The sequence below is a fragment of the Anastrepha ludens genome, chromosome 5 (assembly GCF_028408465.1).
Source record: "Anastrepha ludens isolate Willacy chromosome 5, idAnaLude1.1, whole genome shotgun sequence".
Classification (NCBI taxonomy): Eukaryota; Metazoa; Arthropoda; class Insecta; order Diptera; family Tephritidae; genus Anastrepha; species Anastrepha ludens.
Genome location: NC_071501.1, coordinates 55,458,437 through 55,476,993, shown reverse-complemented (window position 1 = coordinate 55,476,993; position 18,557 = coordinate 55,458,437). Strand labels below are relative to the sequence as shown.

Sequence of the window (18,557 nt, the reverse complement as noted above, 5' to 3'; positions counted from 1 at the left end):
TCATCAATTTAGGCCGGCCGTCCATTAGTACACCGGTTGGCTTCATCACCGGCCATTGCTTAATGAGAGCACATAGGAAACTTATGACTTCTGTCGAATTTACAAAAACGATGCAAAGATGGAGAGCGTCGAACACTTCCTCCGCCACTACCCCACTCTAGCCAGAACGCGTTATCGCCGTCTAACTCTTACTTCTGCGACGTGAGCGTATTGGCAGCCTTTGCATTTTGTGACAGATCCTTTGAAGCTCTGCGATACGGTCATTCCACCAATACCTCACCATATTCTTCTCCGTGGGAAGACGCATGTATGCAACGCGTCAATATCTTTATTATTATTATTAATATATGAAATATTATTTAATTCGGTGTAAGCAACGCGTCAATATCGTTATTATTATTATTAATATATTAAATATTATTTAATTATATATTAAGGGGTTATACATACTATATACCTTGTGTTGGACTAAAAAATCAAAAAAAGTTGTATGGCATATTCTAAAAGTACATCATCTTAAAAATATAAATTCAAAAAATCATAAAGATCGGAGCACTAGAACGAAAGTTATAGACCGTTTAAGCGCGCGACCTTTTTTGGAACGAGAAGTGCACGCAAAACTTTAGACGCGATTATCTCGAAGTCACGTTTTTTGAAAATTACCGTCGCGGTGATCATTATTTATCAAAAACTATTTGACCGATTTTTTTTTTAATTATTCGAAGTTACAACCTCGTGAGTCTGAACGGTTCACTTTTTATAAATATTTGCATAATTCGCTGGAATTAATTTTTTTTTTTAATTTTTCAACCCCTCAAAAATCGTTGTTTGTTTTTTTTGGTGAAAAGCGGTTTTCATATAGAGAAAATTTTTTTGGGTAAATAAACCATTAAGATTCACTAAAAATCATTTTTCTACAATAATCTTTTAATTTTTTTGATTTCAGTTGAGCTGCTCATGCGCTACCGTGATCACCGCAAGCCTCTTCTAAAAAACAGCGATTCGGGGGAGGGGCGATATCAACAATAAATAAAAACATTTTTTAAAATAAAAGCACCAAAATGTGTTCTTCGAGACTTACCCTTCAGTATGATATATGCCTCATTTGAATAGAACTTCTAAAACATATTGAAAAAAAATTATGACAATCGTCAATTTTTTCGGGCTCACAAGGTATATAACCCCTTAATATATATTAAATATATTATATTATTAATATATATTCGATATCCTTCCACTCTTTTTGACCGACAATTCGGACAGGATTGCTGAAGGACAACACTTTTAAAAGTTGACTTAGGTTCGTGTATGACAACACAGTTTTATTGCGCTTACGAACGGTATGTATTAATTTATGAAACTTTCATATTAAAGTTTTTGATACTTAAATTTAATCCATTGCTCTATCATTTTCTCATGCTGAAATTAGGAGACGAACTGATGATGAATAGGTAATATGCCAGAAACAGCGACATAAATAAATATGACAATAGAAATGATTACATACAAAACATAGATCTGTCTTTTTTATTAAAAAAGTTGCTCGGCTTTAACTTACCTCATAGTCGTTTTCATCTTCGCTCTCAACATCCCTTTCTTCCACATTCTCCACTGATTCCTCTGTAAGTATAATATAAAATTTAATGTAATTTTTTCAGTTTTGCAATTTTCGAACTAAAGCATTAAATTCTACAAAACGTATTTAAATCCCTTTGGCAACGCTTAGAAACAAATTAACTTTCGATAAAAAGAATAATTTTATTCAGGCACGCTTTACTTACATCAAATAATGTCATTTATTATTTTTAGAGCATTTTGTATGTTTAAGTCAATTAACAAAACCTTAATCTAAAAAGTCATTCGAATTCATTTTATTTTTAATTTTACTTTATTTCATAAGCGAAAAACTGACTCTAGGAAACATTTTTAAAATTATGTTCATTTGTAGTATAGAGTTTAAGAGTGAAGAAAAACTCAATTTCGGTACCGAAAATCCAAATTATATAAAAATCGAAATGTTATTTAATTCGCGAAGGGAACAAGTCATTATGATCATAGTTCATTCCGAATCTTCTTAAATGGGTTTACGTAAATACCTAGCAGGTAGGGAAAGACTAATAATTCTTATAAGTCGGGACAGTCAATGTCGGCTTTAATAAACCTAAATAGAAAAGGGGAGACTATAATTTTTCCTCTTATGAAACCCAAGACGGAAAATAATTTAATATAATCGGGATAATTTAATATGTTGCAATACAATATCGGAGATATAGGCGCAGTGTTAACTATTTTGGAAATGGCGAAGTATTAATATTTAAAGATAGGCAGTAAATATGACACCAATTAGCTACTATAAATTATTAGCTTCGGCTTAAAGTTTATGCGAGTCCGTGAAGTTAGTTATAACTGAAAATGTTTTTAAGTCAAAGGCATATAGAAGAAAATAAGCATGTGAACAAGCAACTGGTGTTATCATTGCTAAATAAAACAAATAGCCCAAGATGATTCCTTGTGGAACCCGAAAAGACGCAGTGAACTGTCTAGAGGATACGTCATCAACAGTAACTACACAGAGTCCGTATCTAAAATATGAAAAAACCAACTTTATCAAATTTTATACCCAGATGAAAATGCTGTTTTATAGTAAATTCGAAATTCCAGGAATCAAAGTTGAATACATCTACAAATAAACTTTTGCTATTTCAAATCAATATTATGAATAAAATTGAATTGAATTGAATAAAAACCGTGGAAACGCTGAGCGCTATCCATTGTTCTATTTTTTGACAGGCACCCTTGGTGTGAATTTGAGAGTGTCTTTACTTATGACAGCTTTTTACAGCTGCGAGTGTTTTTACTTATACAATGGTGCTATCTGGTGGTTTTTCGACAACGATATCGATACAATATTTTTGCACGACACATACAAATTAAATAAATCCGAATCCGGAAGCAATCGGATTCTACAGATAAATAAAAAAAAGTATGTTATACTGAAAAATTTTATTTTAATTAAAAAATAAATTTCCCCCTAAAAATACAATAATACAAACCTTTAATTTAAGCATGTTTTCTTATAAATATAAATACTATCTTACCTTAACAAAAAAATGTAATTATCTTGAACAAGACTTCAAAAAATCGATTTCCCAGCCTTAAAAACAGTAACAAATTTCCGTTTTCATTGTAAAACCATGGATGAAGGGGCTCGGGCCAGAGTTCGTGAACCAGCTGAAAAGCACTGTGCAGGACACGGCTTCAATCGCAGAGTTAAAGTCGAGCGCCACGATTGAGATACGAGATCTCGACTCCTTGACGGCCAAGGCGGAGATAGAAACAGCAGTCCGAAAACTGCTCACAAACCAAGAGGAACAGATACAGACGAGGATAACTGCGCCGAATGCACGGAAGCAAGTACGCGCTTTTCTCACGCTATTCACACAGAAACTCATACAGCGCAGGCTTGCAGAGTCTGTTGAGAGTGCAGGAGGATTGTCAGCAAGGCGATACGGTTTCCGACGAGGAAAATCAAAACTTGGCGCAATAGAGGAGGTGGTAAGCAGCACTCAACGCAAAAGCCACTATCCAAACCGTCCTGGCAACGCTTGATGTACGAAACGCCTTTAACAGCCTACGATGAATAGACATTATAAAGGCACTATACCATACCAGCTCGAAACAATGAGGACGCTAGAAGGAAGCTGAACCAAGTCATGATAAGGATGCAAATGTATTGAAGACCATGGCCTGGAACTCGCCAAACATAATACGGAAGTAGTCCTTATGACACGAAGTCACATGCCACTCGAGGTCAGAATGCAAATAGGCGACACGTCCTTAGTCACCTAAAAAGTAGTGAAATACTTAGGTATTCAACTTGACTGCAGGCTTACTTTCTGGGCCCAGATACGGTTTGCGGATTCCAAAGCAGCAAAGGTCACGGGTATGCTAAGTAGATTAATGGCAAACATCGGTGGGCCATCACCGAGAAAAAGAAAGCTAATTATGGCTGCCACAAACTCAATTCTCCTGTACGGCAGCGAAGTATGGGCAATTATGCTAAACTGTAAAGCCAAGCGCAAAGCAGCCTACCGCACTGCCTCAGGTGCAGCAATTTCCCTAATCAGCGGGCAGATACCCGTCGACCTCATGGTCCGGAAGCGAATGGATGCGTGGGACTCCAAGAAGAAACACGTCATCACTAACTTCTCAGAACCGAGATGTCAAACTATGCTGCAGTGGCTAAGCCGATGGGACACTGAACCGAGTGGCGGATGGACGGAGAAACTTATTCCATCAATTGACAAATGGGTCCAAAAGAACTTCGGAGAAATGAACTACTGCTTAACTCAGTTCCTCTCGGGCCACGAATAATTCCGAAGATACCTATACCGCATGGGCAAGGTAACCGATTCCAAGTGCATATACTGCGAAGCGCTGAGCGATGACGCTGAACACACAGTTTTTAGTTGTAACAGATGGCTCGCGGAAAGAAATGCTCTGAGGGAGTAGATTGGCGACATCGCACCGAGCAACATAATCAGCAAACTGCTCGAACGCGAGAACAGCGTTCCCACGACAGTCGGTTGACCGTAACCGGAAAGACCCGGATTTATATACGGCTAAGGACTGTCACTTCAGCAGCATTCCTCGTATATGCACGGGGAATATTTATGCTGCTACAACCACAATACAACAACAACGCGAGGACAGCTGGAACGCGGTAAAGAAATACCTCGCGAACGCACTACGCGAAAAAGGGATTGACCTAGACACAGTACAACAAAACGAAGCCGCACAGATAGAGACACAAGAAGACGAGCCTACAGCATGAAAGCTGGCTACAAATTTGGTGGACCCAGACGTGGGTGAATAGAATTGGTCCTTTATGGATGCCGTTCTGGGCCCTCCCGAAGTAATACAGAAAGAAGTAATACAGTTCCGGGAAGGGTGTCTCCCCAGAAGGAGAGGAGGGATCGTTTTAGCGGCCACACCACACGACGCAGTAGACGACGGTCGCTGTAAGTGCGACGGCATTTTGAACCCTACCTCACCCACCAAAAAAAAGGCAAGTTCGTAAAATGCACCTCTCATTTGGCCAGTATGATCGAGGATTTTCCTAATTCATTGAAATCGCTACTATTTTCGTTTTAATTTGATAACCTGTTTACCATTGTTGGCGTATCTCAAATCATGCGGATACACTGATACGAAAACAATCCGCGAAAATCGTATCCTATCAAGTTATTCACTACATATAAAGGGTTTTCCAATAACAGGTGTTATTTAGATTAGATTGGAGATGATTTTATGGCCGGAACTGGATGATATTGCTCTGGACAACGTTTATTTTCAACAAAACGGCGCTACGTGCCACACGAGCAACGAAGCCATTGATCTTTTACCGGAAAAGTTTCCGGACCGTATTATCTCTCGAAGAGGTGATCACAATTGGCCACCGAGATCTTGTGATTTAACACCTTGTGACTTTTTTCTTTGGGGCCACATGAAAGAGAAAGTCTACGCCAACAACCCAGGGTCGATTCAAGATGGAATTTCTGAGGCTATCGAGGACATAGGGCAGCCACTTTGCAATTCGGTTATGGAAAATTTCATGAAAAGGATATTGGTGTTATGCTGTTATTTTCCACTATTAACGGCATACCTTCCTCTTTTTATTAAATAAACATCCGATCATTTATATTAAAAAATATCATTTTTCTTTGAATATCAAAATAACACCTCTTATTAGATACCCCTATATATACGTATATATATATATGTAATTGGCGCTTACACCCTTTATTGGGTGTTTGACCGAGCTCCTCCCTCTATTTGGGCTGTGCGTCTTGATGTTGCTCCGCAAATGAAAGTACCTACAGATTTAAACCGACTCCAAACAGCAGATAGCTTTTTAAGGAGCTTTTCTATAACAGAAATACTCTCGGAGGTTTACCATTGCCTGCCGAGGGGCAACCGCTATTAGAATACTCTTTTTATTAATTTTGGTGTTTCACGGAGATTCGAACCAACGTACACCGAATTCCGAATGGTAGTCACACACCAACGCCTTCGGCCACAGCGGCCACGTCATAAATATACCCTCATAAATAAAAGTCCAAAGGTATGATATCACACAATCTTGGTGGCCAATTTACTGCTCCGAAACGAGAGATAAATTGCTCACCGAAACGACGGGCGATCGCGGGCTTCAACTTTCGACATCAAAAAGTCGTTTATCATAGCGTTCGCCATTCACTGTTACATGACCCCAGCCTCGTCTTTGAAGAAATATAAGCCGAAGATTTTTCTCGCCAATAAACCGCACCAAACGGTTGTTTGCAACGGCTGTAATGGTTTTTCTTGTATTGCTTCGGAAAGCTCTTCAGCCCAAATACAGCAATTTTTCTTATTCACGTAGCGATTAAGCCAAAAACGTAGGACGGTCATATAACATAACCATAAGTTAGTCTGAGCGCGCGATGAACAGAGCGACGATTTTCGTAATACAGTTGTACAATTTGTAAACGTTGTTGAGACGTAAGTCTTTCTATGATGAAATATCAATGAATACTGAAAAACATTATGTATTTAGTTTGAAGTGGTTACGCATGATCTGTCAAAACAACCGTATTGGTAAAAGCACCTCCAATCTGATCAGCCTTTATAATCGTAAATAGACTGTTAATAATTATTTTACATATACAAATTTTTTGACAGTTGTTTTCAGTGTTCCACAGAACGAGAATCGTGAAGGTTGTGGCAAGGTAAAACATTTCGTTTCATTGCACAATTGTTCATGTGTAACATGTTGAAGTTTAACGCCGAACGTGAACCGAAATCGCCATTTTCCCGTTTCACAGAATGATACTTGACGTCATAAACTGAATGCTCAAGTGTTTCCAGCGAAATAATGGGTTTACCGAGGAGATTTAAAACAAGGTCCACATTCCATTCACATTTTGTGTTTCAAACTGACACTATCACAGCGCATAACAAGGGGTCGGCTGGTCTTTAAAAACATAAATTGTTACAACAAAAAATACCAAATTTAATATTTAAGGGGGCATTCTAGTGTAAAGGCATGAATTTCGGCCGGTTTTTGAAGCGCTGTACAAAGGAAACAAAAAAATGTTTAATATCCATTTTTGATTGATTATTTTGTTTATTGATTATTAATTATTACATTAAAAACTAACCCCAAAATTAATTAATTAAAAGTGACGAAATTATGCGCAGTTAAAGTAGGAGGTCCAAAAAAAAAGAGGGTGTCCTGGCGTCCATGATTCCAACCATCCTGGGGATCTGAAAAATAAAAACCAAACGGATTCTTAATTATTACCGATGCCGCTATCGAATGAGCCTTGGACAAGTTAAAAAGAAATGAAATAGCGACAATTTGAAAACAAAAATTTTTTTTTTTATTTTTGCATATTCTTCCAACAATTCTGATTTTTTTAAATACTAAATGAGAAGTTATAGTTTCGAGCTAAGGCCATCCAATGAAGGAATGTATAAAGAACATCCTCCCCAAATTTGAAGTAAGTCGGTCCTTTAGAACTCGGGATATCCTTAGCGCCAGCTCGAAAAAAGTAGTTTTGACAAAACAAAGTTTTCAGACAAGACGGATAGAAACCGATGCCAAAAAAGCTATAACTCAGAATAGAAACCGGATAGAAACCGATGCCAAAAAAGCTATAACTCAGAAATAATGGAAATTTTAAAAAATCCTCTTAATGCCATATTCTTAAACGTCTAAACTTTGAAAATATGCCAAAAAAATTTCTTAAGATAAAAAGTGTGTCGCCAAGGAAGGTATTGAAAACTAGAGTGAAATGTATCATAAGTATATTTAATTTACAAGACAAGCATATTGATATTGACATCATCGGCCTTAACAACCGCGCTGTTAGCTCTGCTTTCTCCAAACTGGATAAAGAGACAAAGCGAATGGGTTTGGTGGTGAACGAGGACAAAACGAAGTACCTCCTGTCTTCAAACAAACAGTCGGCGCACTCGCGTATCGGCACCCACGTCACTGTTGACAGTTATAACTTCGAGGTTGTAAAAGACTTCGTTTATTTAGGAACCAGTATTAACACCGATAACAATGTCAGCCTTGAAATCCAACGTAGAATCTCTCTTGCCAACAAGTGCTACTTTGGACTAAGTAAGCAACTGAGCAGTAAAGTTCTCTCTCGACGAACAAAACTAACACTCTACAAAGCCAATACCAGCTGGTGGTAGCAGAGGAAGAGGAAGGCCTCTTCTGCGTTGGAAAGATCAGGTGGAGAAGGACTTGGCTTCACTTGGTGTGTCCAATTGGCGCCGGTCAGCACAAGAAAGTATTCCGCATCACCTAATTTAAAAAAGTATCGCACAAAGCATGGATATATGCTTTTCTTAAAATTATACAAATTTTACCCAATGGTCAAAAATGGCTTTCATCTTAGCTGTCAACTCACTGACATTCATGAAAGTCCCCAGGATGGGAGGAAGCAACATATCAATTCCTAAGCTTGTGGTCACACATACTTAACAACTTACAACATACTTAAATTTTTTTGTTACAACAAACATAACAACTTCTTAGTTAAGATGATAGTGTATTATTTGATTACATCTGTCATAAAATCGCTTACCAGCATCACATTTGGACTTTGGAAGGTGCTATGACAAAAGCACAATCTTAAACACGATGAATGTCATGCTTACTTGCATCGTTGTTCACTGATACATTGATCCACCTAGAGCACAAAGACGACTCAAAAACATCAGTTAGAACTTTAATGACGGTGGTTTAGTATCCACCCTCAGCAAAGAATCGTCAAGATGTGCTAATTTTTACAAGCGGAGAAACAGCAAATTTTGGAATCACTGGGTGTATGGTAAGGAGCCCTAATAACCATCGAAGTAACTTATTTACCCGTTAATACCTTTGGTACCTGTAAAAAGAAAAAAATATATGTGTTCTATATACTCTGACAAAAAGATGTGTTGGTATTTACGAGGGTTGCGGCAACTCAATGGCGTTCCTCCTTATAGACCTCTATTGAGCTCCAATTCACCATTTGTTTCCTCAGCTAGCATGCGTTATTTGTTATTTTATCTGAATTTTCCACTATTGTATAAATAAAAAATTGTTTTCTTTTCTTTACTCAAACACAAACAACCAAGAAACTAGACAAACTGAATTGTTCTTATCATCGCTAACAACAGATTACTTTAAAGCAAACCTTTTTGAATATATCTGTCAAGGATATTAGCTACGGTGATCCGACCGGTTTCTACCAGTTTTTTTTTACTTCGCGTCTTTCGGTTTTCTTAAATGCATTTTTTTTTCGAATATTAAATAAGGCAATAGTTTTCTGTTTAAAAATCAACCTGGAATAGACTTACTGATAGTCGATTTGCATCAAGGGCGATAGATTACAATCTCAGAAAATCAGCTGATTCCTTCAAAATCGCTCAGAACTGGTTAACGGTCTGATGTTGGTCACACCTCTGCATTCTGTACATCGTGGATTCGACTGACATGGATCATATTTTATAGCAGTTTTTCTCTCACTTTACCGAGTTACACCATATATAATATATAGGTATAATTGGAGCTTACACCCTTTATTTTATGTGCTTGGCCGAGCTCATTCTCCATTTACGGTGTGCGTCTTAAATGGAAGGACCTACTGTTTTAAACTTACTCCGAGCGGCAGATGGCTTTTTTGAGAAGCGTTTTCATGGCAGAAATACTCTCGGATGTTTGCCATTGTCTGCCTAGGGGCGACCGCTATTAGAAAAAACTTTGTAATATTGGATGTCCAAGCACAGATATTCGAGCCTGTGCATTACCGAATGATAGTCACACAGCGGTAGCCGAATGGGTTAGTGCATGACTACCATTCAGAAGTACACATCTTCGAAATACCAATCGGAAAAGGGTTTTCTAATGGCGGTCGCTCCTCGGCAGATAATGGCTCCGACTGCATTTCAATCATAAAACACCAACTTACAACAAATATTAGACGTTTGGAAAACGTCTAGACGCACACCACAATTTAGCCGGACCTTTCAAATGAACCAATAACACAAATATTTGATTATTTTATAATTATTATTTATTTTTGTCTATATTGCTCTCTTCATTCTTGTTCACAAATTTTATTAAATGAACAAAGACTTGATTATGAATGTTACTATAAGTGGATTTAGGGGGCACATGAATGGGTGGATAGTATCGTGTGAAGTACCTTCATATGCGGGACATAAGTTGAGAATATCGGGGTCAATCCTCGATAGGTAGAAGTTTAACATATAACAATATAGTCACTCTTCGTTATAATGACCGTCGTTGACTTCTCTTACGATTTTCTAATTTTTAGGAAAACATTTTTTTTTTAGTTTCCTTGAAGTAATGCTTAAACTTTCCAAAACAGAGTTCATGCAATTAAAAAGTCGTTAGGGCAGTTGGAATGGCAGCGGTGAGATAATATGAAACAATTCTTCTTTGCTTAGCCGGTACAATTCTAAGTAGTTCACGGAGCTGAAAGAGTTTATTTATTTATTTACTTATATAATTAGCGATTTAATCCTAACACAGCAAAAGTAAACCTTGTATTTATTATATTCCCATGGCAGCCGGTTCTACGTTACCGGAATCACTCGGGTTTTTCCCAACCAAGGGCTGCCGCCCCAGTAAACTAGCACTGTCTAGTGTACCGTATCCCACCCCCAATATTTCGTCACATGAGCAACTCATTGCATCAAATTTGCTCCAAATGCTTCTCTTCCGGGCTGGCGTCGAACCCAACCCCGGACCAGAGGTATTTTACTGCTGCATTTGCCACAAACGGCTCCACCCGAACTCCACCTCGGTTAGGTGTAATCAGTGCAACGGGTGGTGCCATCTTAAGACCTGTTCAGGCCTTAAGACACACAGGGAGTGGTCCACAAGGTATGTGGCCACGTGTTGCTCCCGCTCACAGGCGGCCTCTGCCTCAACGGCGACACTGCCGCCACCAACACCTCAACGGTAAGGAGCTCCCACGAGCAACACAACTCCCTCTCCGACCCACAACCCTCCTACTCCTACCCCAGTGCAGGGACAAAACAGCAGCTCTTGGTCCCCCGCACAGTCTGCTCCGTGTGTCAGACCGTAGTTCCTCGGAACTTGACAACTGCCCAATGCAATTCTTGCAGTGGCTGGTGCCATTTTCCGGGGTGCTCCGGCCTGCACACCACCCGTGAGTGGACACGTGACTACGTTGCCCCCTGCTGCAGAGCCCTGCACCCGCAACCGCCCCCAGTGGCGCGGCCACAACCAATTTTGCGGAACGCACAGCAAGACCAACGCAGACAACATCACGCATCCCTCACCCCCCGAGTTACGACCATACTCCCGCGAAGCTTCAAGCTATTGCAACTGAACTGCAACGGACTCACGAGCAAGATTGACGAAATAGTCGACTTCATGAGCCGGTATGGTATCAAGATAGCTGCGGTCCAGGAGACAAAACTGCACGCTAGCTCCCCCGTGATTACCAGGGACGGCTACAATGTGCATAGAAAGGACCGCGAGCAAGACAACGGTGGTGGCCTAGCGTTCATAGTCCACCATTCAGTGCAGTATCGTCTCATCGATGAAGGCATCGACCGCAGAGACAGTACCTTAGAACGTCGGGGTATAGCTGTCCGGTCAGGCGATGCCGAGCTCGAATTATATAATATTTACATACCCCCTGTCACCTGCTGCCCGGCAGGATATCTCCCTGATATTGGTGCGCTCATCAGGGGAGAAAACCGATTGGTAGTAGGTGACTTTAATGCGCATCACGATCTTTGTCATTCAAGCCTGCCAAATGATCGTAGGGGACAGCTATTGGCAGAGCAGATAGACGATTCGACATTCAGCACTGTAAACGACGACGCCCCCACCAGGGTAGTGGGAAATTGCAGCAGCTCGCCTGACATAACAATTGCTAGCGCAGGTCTGATAAATAGCATAACCTGGCGACCTATGCTATCGCTTGCATAAGACCTCTTGCCCATTATCATCGCGATCGAGAAACCTGCCGACTTTGTTTCCGCGGATCACCGGTCATACATCAACTTTAACAAAGCTGATTGGACCAGATTCACGGAATTTACTGAGGACATCTTCGTAGCCCTACCCATTCCCACCGATGTGCGCGCAGGCGAACACGCAATCCGCAAGGCGATCACAGCCGCCGCGGCTCGCTTCATACCCGCTGGACGGATCCGGGATTAACGTCCCAATTTCCCAGCTGAAGCAGCTGTTCTGGCGAACGAGCGTGACCGCCTACGTCAGGCTGATCCCAGGGATCCTCGAATAAACGACCTCAATTCGGACTGGTAACCCAACACAAGCGGACCAAATGGGTAGAGCATCTGAAGTCCTGTAACTTCACCTCTGCTGTGAGCAAGCTCTGGTTCACCGTAAGATCCCTGTCGGACCCGACGAAGCACAACGACAAGGTGGATATCACCTTCAACGGTCGTACTTCGTCGGAGCCGAAGAGATGCGCGAGCTACTTTAGCCGGCAATTTATACTGCATCCTCCGGTCGACAGATCCAAACGTTGTGCCACCAGACGGTTGCACAAACTGCCATACAACAGTGAACCGCTTGCTTTCTCCAGCGACGAGGTTCTGGGGGCCATCAAACATATGAAACCATCTAAAGTCATTGGCTCTGACGGACTAAACATGCTGATGCTGAAAAAGCTGGGTCCACTGGTTCCTCACCGGGATTTTTTATTCCAAATTTTCGCCTGCGGCGCTATTTTTTTTCATATTAAATATATATGACGTATTTTTGTTTAAAATAAAATATATGTATAAATATATATATATATCAAATATTAATATATGATATTTTTTCAAATACAACATATATATGTATGAAATATTAATAAATAACTTTTTTTTTGTTTGAATACAAATCTAAATGCACCCACCAAATACAAATCTGTAAACTCAAAATGCATACAATCAAACATACTTTACTGAAAATCAAGCATTAATATAATATATATATGTATATAAATATATATATTACATATATCCATAAATATACCTATGTATATGTATATATACATATATATGAATAGACGTATATAATATAGAAATAATTTGTAAAATTTTGTATTTTTATTCATTTATTATCTTCTAAAATTGTTTATTTATACGATGTCTGGCATCACTTCGGCTTGTTGTCATAACCAAAATAGGAGGATTCCTGGTCAATTTTACAAATTTTGAAATCAAATAACTTAAAAACTATAACCCCTCCTCACTTTTAGATAGTAGAGTACCCCTTATAACCCTTTTTTTTAAAACTCATGGGGTATTACATGGAAATTTTCCAAAAAACCGAACAAAAGAACTAATTATCTGAAATGAAGTAGAAAGCCCAGCTCTACAAAGTGATTTATTTTGCTTAAATTCCGATTCAAATCCGTGGAATTACGCTTCTATTTTTTTTCAAGAGCAATTAGGCATATAAGGAATCAGCTCACTTTGACATTGATTTTTTCTTTATTGAATTCTCTAAGATGCCATAGTTCATTTTTGTATACAACAAATTATTCTTCTACATGTAAACAGTTGCGCATAATATCCTGAAAATCATAATTTTTTCATTAAAACCGTTTAAAAAAATACACTTAACTTATAAACTGAATATTTTGCAAAGACTAAAAATTTACAAGTATTTGGAAGCTGGGCGAGCGTGCGGCAAGGATCAATCCAAAGATTTTTCCTTTATATCAGAGTAATGAAGCACAATTCTTTTTCATACCGCTTATGGACTGTTCTTGCTGCTTTCACAACCCTTTTTTTATATTATCTAAAATAAATATTTCCCTTTTGGTTGACTGGGTTTTTTCTGGTTTGTTTTATTCTTTTCTCATTATCGTTCCTTTGACACTTCGTTCCGCACATTATATTATTTCTAAACATTTGTAATAGAATTTCAATAAAATATTAAGTATTATTTAAATATTGTTGTTGTTGTTCCTTTCCCGCGTCTGTATTTAAGTAAAATAAGCGTAATAAGAAATTTTTTGAAACTTAACCAAAATATAAGCACTTTCCACGTTAACTATTCCTATTAATTCTTAATAATTTGTAAAATAAAATACTAGATATTAAAACGCAGATAAATTGGTTAGACTTCTGTGTAATCATTTTTAAATTAGATCTACATACTTAGTAATTATAAGCAAAACTTTCGTAGTAGGAATGGAAAGCCAACCCTTTACAAAATTTAATAAATTACTTAAAAACTGTAAGGCTGTTGCAGAAATTATAAACTTGTGATTACAAATACTCCCCCTTTCCTCCAAGAATCCTCATAAATCCCATAGACTGAATACCATTCACAATTCTCCGGCAATCAAATAAAAAAATAACGTTTGCAGAAATACACCAAAGTAACATATACATATGTATACGAGAGCAAATACAATACATTCATTTTAAATGTATAAAATTTTTTATACGTACGCAGGTCGGTGGATTTCACACTATACATTTCAAGCTCAGAATCACTCAATTTTCGATCATGTTGCTCTGTTTGTTTAATGTTCATACTAATAAAACAAAATCCAACTATGAAAACATATAGCACAAGTAAACAACTTTGTGGAATTCAAGAGCCTGCTGGACATGTAATTTACTGAAATGTAAGACAAACATCGATTATCGGCTTTTCCGTTCGACTTCTGTTAACATGTTAAGGCCCATCTACGCACAACTTTCGAGTCGCGTTGTTTCCGCTTTGAACCAACGCGAGAAACGCGAGTGTTGGCTTAAATGAACACAGTGGCACTTTAAACTGAGAGAAGGTATATTATGCATTAATACAATATTGACTTACAATAAAAATTAAATTTACTAAATGTATAATTACTTCATTAAATTTAACTTGGGGTAAAAAAGTTGGAGTAATTTTAATTGTTTATATCTAATAATTATCCGGGCGCGCTAAATGATAACAGTTTCCTGTGATGTAATAACTCAAGGTGCAGAGAACGTTAAATATAGAGAATTCTCACGAGCTACGAATAGTGTGAATTGTCAAAAATGAAGTCTAACCACCGCCGGGGTGTGGTGAAACTTTTAACAGAGATGTTTTACAGCGATTTCTCCTTTAGCATATTGGCCCTGCACAGTTTTTGGCTTCTGTAGGAAATCAAATTGACGAATAGCCGACGGCATTTTGCAAAGTATTTGCTTGTGCATTTTTATGTTCGCTTGATAAACGAAAATTTATTCATTTTATATTTTCAAACAAAGATGATGAAGAAAAATGATTGAATATTTATTATATGCGCCAACATTTCAAATCAAAGTAACTTTAATATTTTGATTGAATTTAAAAAAATACATTATAAAACGACCTCTCACATTTCGGTATGCGCGTTTTAGTAAATTTAAAACTAAACAAATTTGATGAACATTTTTACTAATTTTTTGAGTCGAAATTAATTCATAGCATACAAGTGTTTTGGTATATCGACATATGTATTTACATTTGAATATGCATTTATTTGTTCCTTTGGCAAACCAAATTTTTTTCAATTTATATTTTATTACAGGGAATAATAATATTCATACATTTGTATGTATGCATTTTGTAGATAGTATAAAACTTTAAAATAAATAAAGGAAAACTTCAAAGAAGCGTATTTGCATATATGGGACAACTAAGTTCAATTGCATCTTTATTAAATATAGTGTTGCACGCATATGTGTGCACTGAAGCAACATGACCTACCTCACGAGCATCGCCTTATATTTCATGTAAATAACCTAATGATCAAATTCCGGCCTCACAAATGCTAAAACAAATTTTTTTTGAATATTCATGTACGTACATATTTGTATGTGCGTATGTACACTTGGTGCCCATATCCCTTCAAACAAATCAAAAAATTCTGTATACAAAACGCTTCATTACTAGGCACACAGGAAGATGGCATATGCAAATATAAATATGTATGTGAATTGAATTCAAGCAAAACAATGCTTATTAATATACACATATGCATGTGCATACAACAGCACACACAGGGCACTCACTTTATTCCTCAAAATGCGTATGTCGTTCAAAGCTAAAATTCTATGCCTAGCGACTACAAGAACAAAATGCAGTCATAGACGCAGACGTAGCGGCCATCATTCTAGTTGCCATGGCGCTGAACAATCTAAATTAGTCGCGGCGGCGCTGAACAGTTTCAACTATTGTACAGTACAAGTAAAACTCATCATCAAAAAATTCATTGATAAATTCGAGCTCATAGTTCTAAATGCAAAGTACTTTCATTCATAAAACGAGCCCATACGCCAATTTTCTCGACTATTCGAAAATAGTCAATATTAGAATATTTCGCGTGGAATTATTTGCCAATATTTGGTAAATCTTGAATTTTTTGTTGTTGTTGTTGTTGTTGTTGTAGCAGCATAAACATTCCCCATACTTACATACGGGAAATGCTGCTGGAGTGACAGTCCTTGGCCGGATATAAATCCGGGTCGTTTCGGTAACGTAGAACCGACTGTCGTGGAAACGTCTTGAATTTTTTGTCATGTCGAATGTTCGCGGCTCGTATATATGATTGCACCCATATATGCATGTTAATATGTATGTCTTCTAAATGCTCGACAACCGCAGCTGCTGTGCGTCAAGTGCGCGCATGAGCATACAGTAAGTTGCAGAAAACAGCACAAGTAGCTTATAAAAAAGTTCGTGTCGGACATTTCAATACTAGGAGAAATTTTCGAAACAATTATTTTATGTTCTCTGATAGTAGGTAAATAGTTAATTAGTATATTACCTTACGTATGTAGTTCTTCGGCCGCCGCAGCCGAATGGGTTGGTGCGTGATTACCATTCAGAATTCACCGAGAGAACGATGGTTCGAATCTCGGTGAAACTAAAATTAATAAAAACATTTTTCTAATAGCGGTCGCCTCTCGGCAGGCAATGGCAAACCTCCGAGTGTATTTCTGCCATGAAAAAGCTCCTCATAAAAATATCTGCCGTTCGGAGTTGGCTTGAAACTGTAGGTTCCTCCATTTGTGGAACAACAGCAAGACGCACACCACAAATAGGAGGAGGAGCTCGGCCAAACACCCAAACAGGGTGCACGCGCCAATTATATATATATATATATATATATAGGGCGGGCCATGTAAAATTTGCTTTTTGAATAGGCTATGAAAAAACAACTCGCTCATTTTCGAAAAAAAATGGTTCGATGATGCCGCCAGACCAAAAACCGCACCAAACAGTGACTCGTTGTGGATGCATTTGCTTCTCTACAGTAACGTGTGGATTTTCTGAGCCTCAAATCTGACAATTTTGCTTATTGACGTAGCCACCGATGTGAAAATCAGAAAAGAAGATGAAGACTAACCACTTTGGAAATAGGTTTTCAATAGTTCCCAATTTTGTTCAAGCGTATAGCATCCCATTTCGTAAATGTCAAACGTTTAAGTAAATTATGAACACATTTGACATGTCATTTGTGATACCATTCTCAAAAAAATAAGTGGTTCAAAAAGCAAACTCTATATGGCCCACCCTGTATATACGAGATCTACCAGAAAGATGGGGAAAGTAGTAGCCAGCGATCGGCAGTACTTTCGCTGATTCACTTGTAACCATTTTTTCAGAGTAAATTTGTATTTTCATCAAGAAACATCGAGAACTTAGTTGCGCACTTAATATTAATAATATAATGAGGGGATTAAGCATTGCGACCTGAAAGATCTATTGTGGCCTTTCATAAAACTTAATATTATATCTGTTAACAGTGTTTTTGTAAGAGCTTGAAAACTTGAAATAATAAATCAAAATTAAAATATTCTTTTAATATTTTTTGTATTATAACCTGGTAGATAATTTCATGGCATTAATTTTTTAAATGTATCACCCGGTCGAATCGATCAGTCCAATTTTTTACTAGCTTTTATAATGAATCTGAATATTGCAATAAATTGATTGCTAAGAGCGTTGTGTGGGAAGTTGAGTCGCCGGTAACGCTCGCCATTCACCGTAACCGCAGCTTTTTCCTCATTTCGAAAGAAATAAGGACCGATCATGCCGCAGCCACTGCTCTACGAACTTCGCCAACAGATTTGTTTTTGGAAGTAAATTTTCACAATTTGGAAGCGATGTTCTAGCGTTGAATGATTCATGATAGCTTGTCAAATCTTACTAGACATAAATGTCAACATAGTTTGAAGCTACAAAAATTCCCGATATTTCAGTGCTTTGCGTTTCCGTTAAAATAATTACTTCGTTTATATTATATCGTTTATTATTAATTATTTCTTTGTTCGTTTTGTTTTTTGTTCATATACGAAATTGGTCGTAACCTTATATCTTTAAACGATAGTTCTTACTAACTTGTCGTTCTGAAAACAATTTTACTTTCTAGCCTAATTCTATATTTATACGGTTTCCAAAATTTTTAGGTCCATTCATTTCGTACGACAATAATGCTATGTTCACATGCTACGTAACTCGCTTT

The 18,557-nt window shown here is 37.9% G+C and overlaps 1 protein-coding gene across 1 annotated transcript in view; it reads right to left on the bottom strand.

Annotated features, from left to right (window-relative positions):
• Positions 1-14,749, bottom strand: part of LOC128865242 (MPN domain-containing protein CG4751) — a 54,834-nt gene extending 40,085 nt beyond the window's left edge. Inside the window, exons 1-2 of the mRNA XM_054105377.1 lie at positions 14,524-14,749; positions 1,559-1,620 (exon numbers count right to left, since the gene is read on the bottom strand). Coding sequence (XP_053961352.1) covers positions 1,559-1,620; positions 14,524-14,608 — 147 coding nt within the window. The 5' untranslated portion in view covers positions 14,609-14,749. The remainder of the gene's footprint in view (positions 1-1,558; positions 1,621-14,523) is intronic.
• Between the last annotated feature and the right edge of the window lie 3,808 nt (positions 14,750-18,557).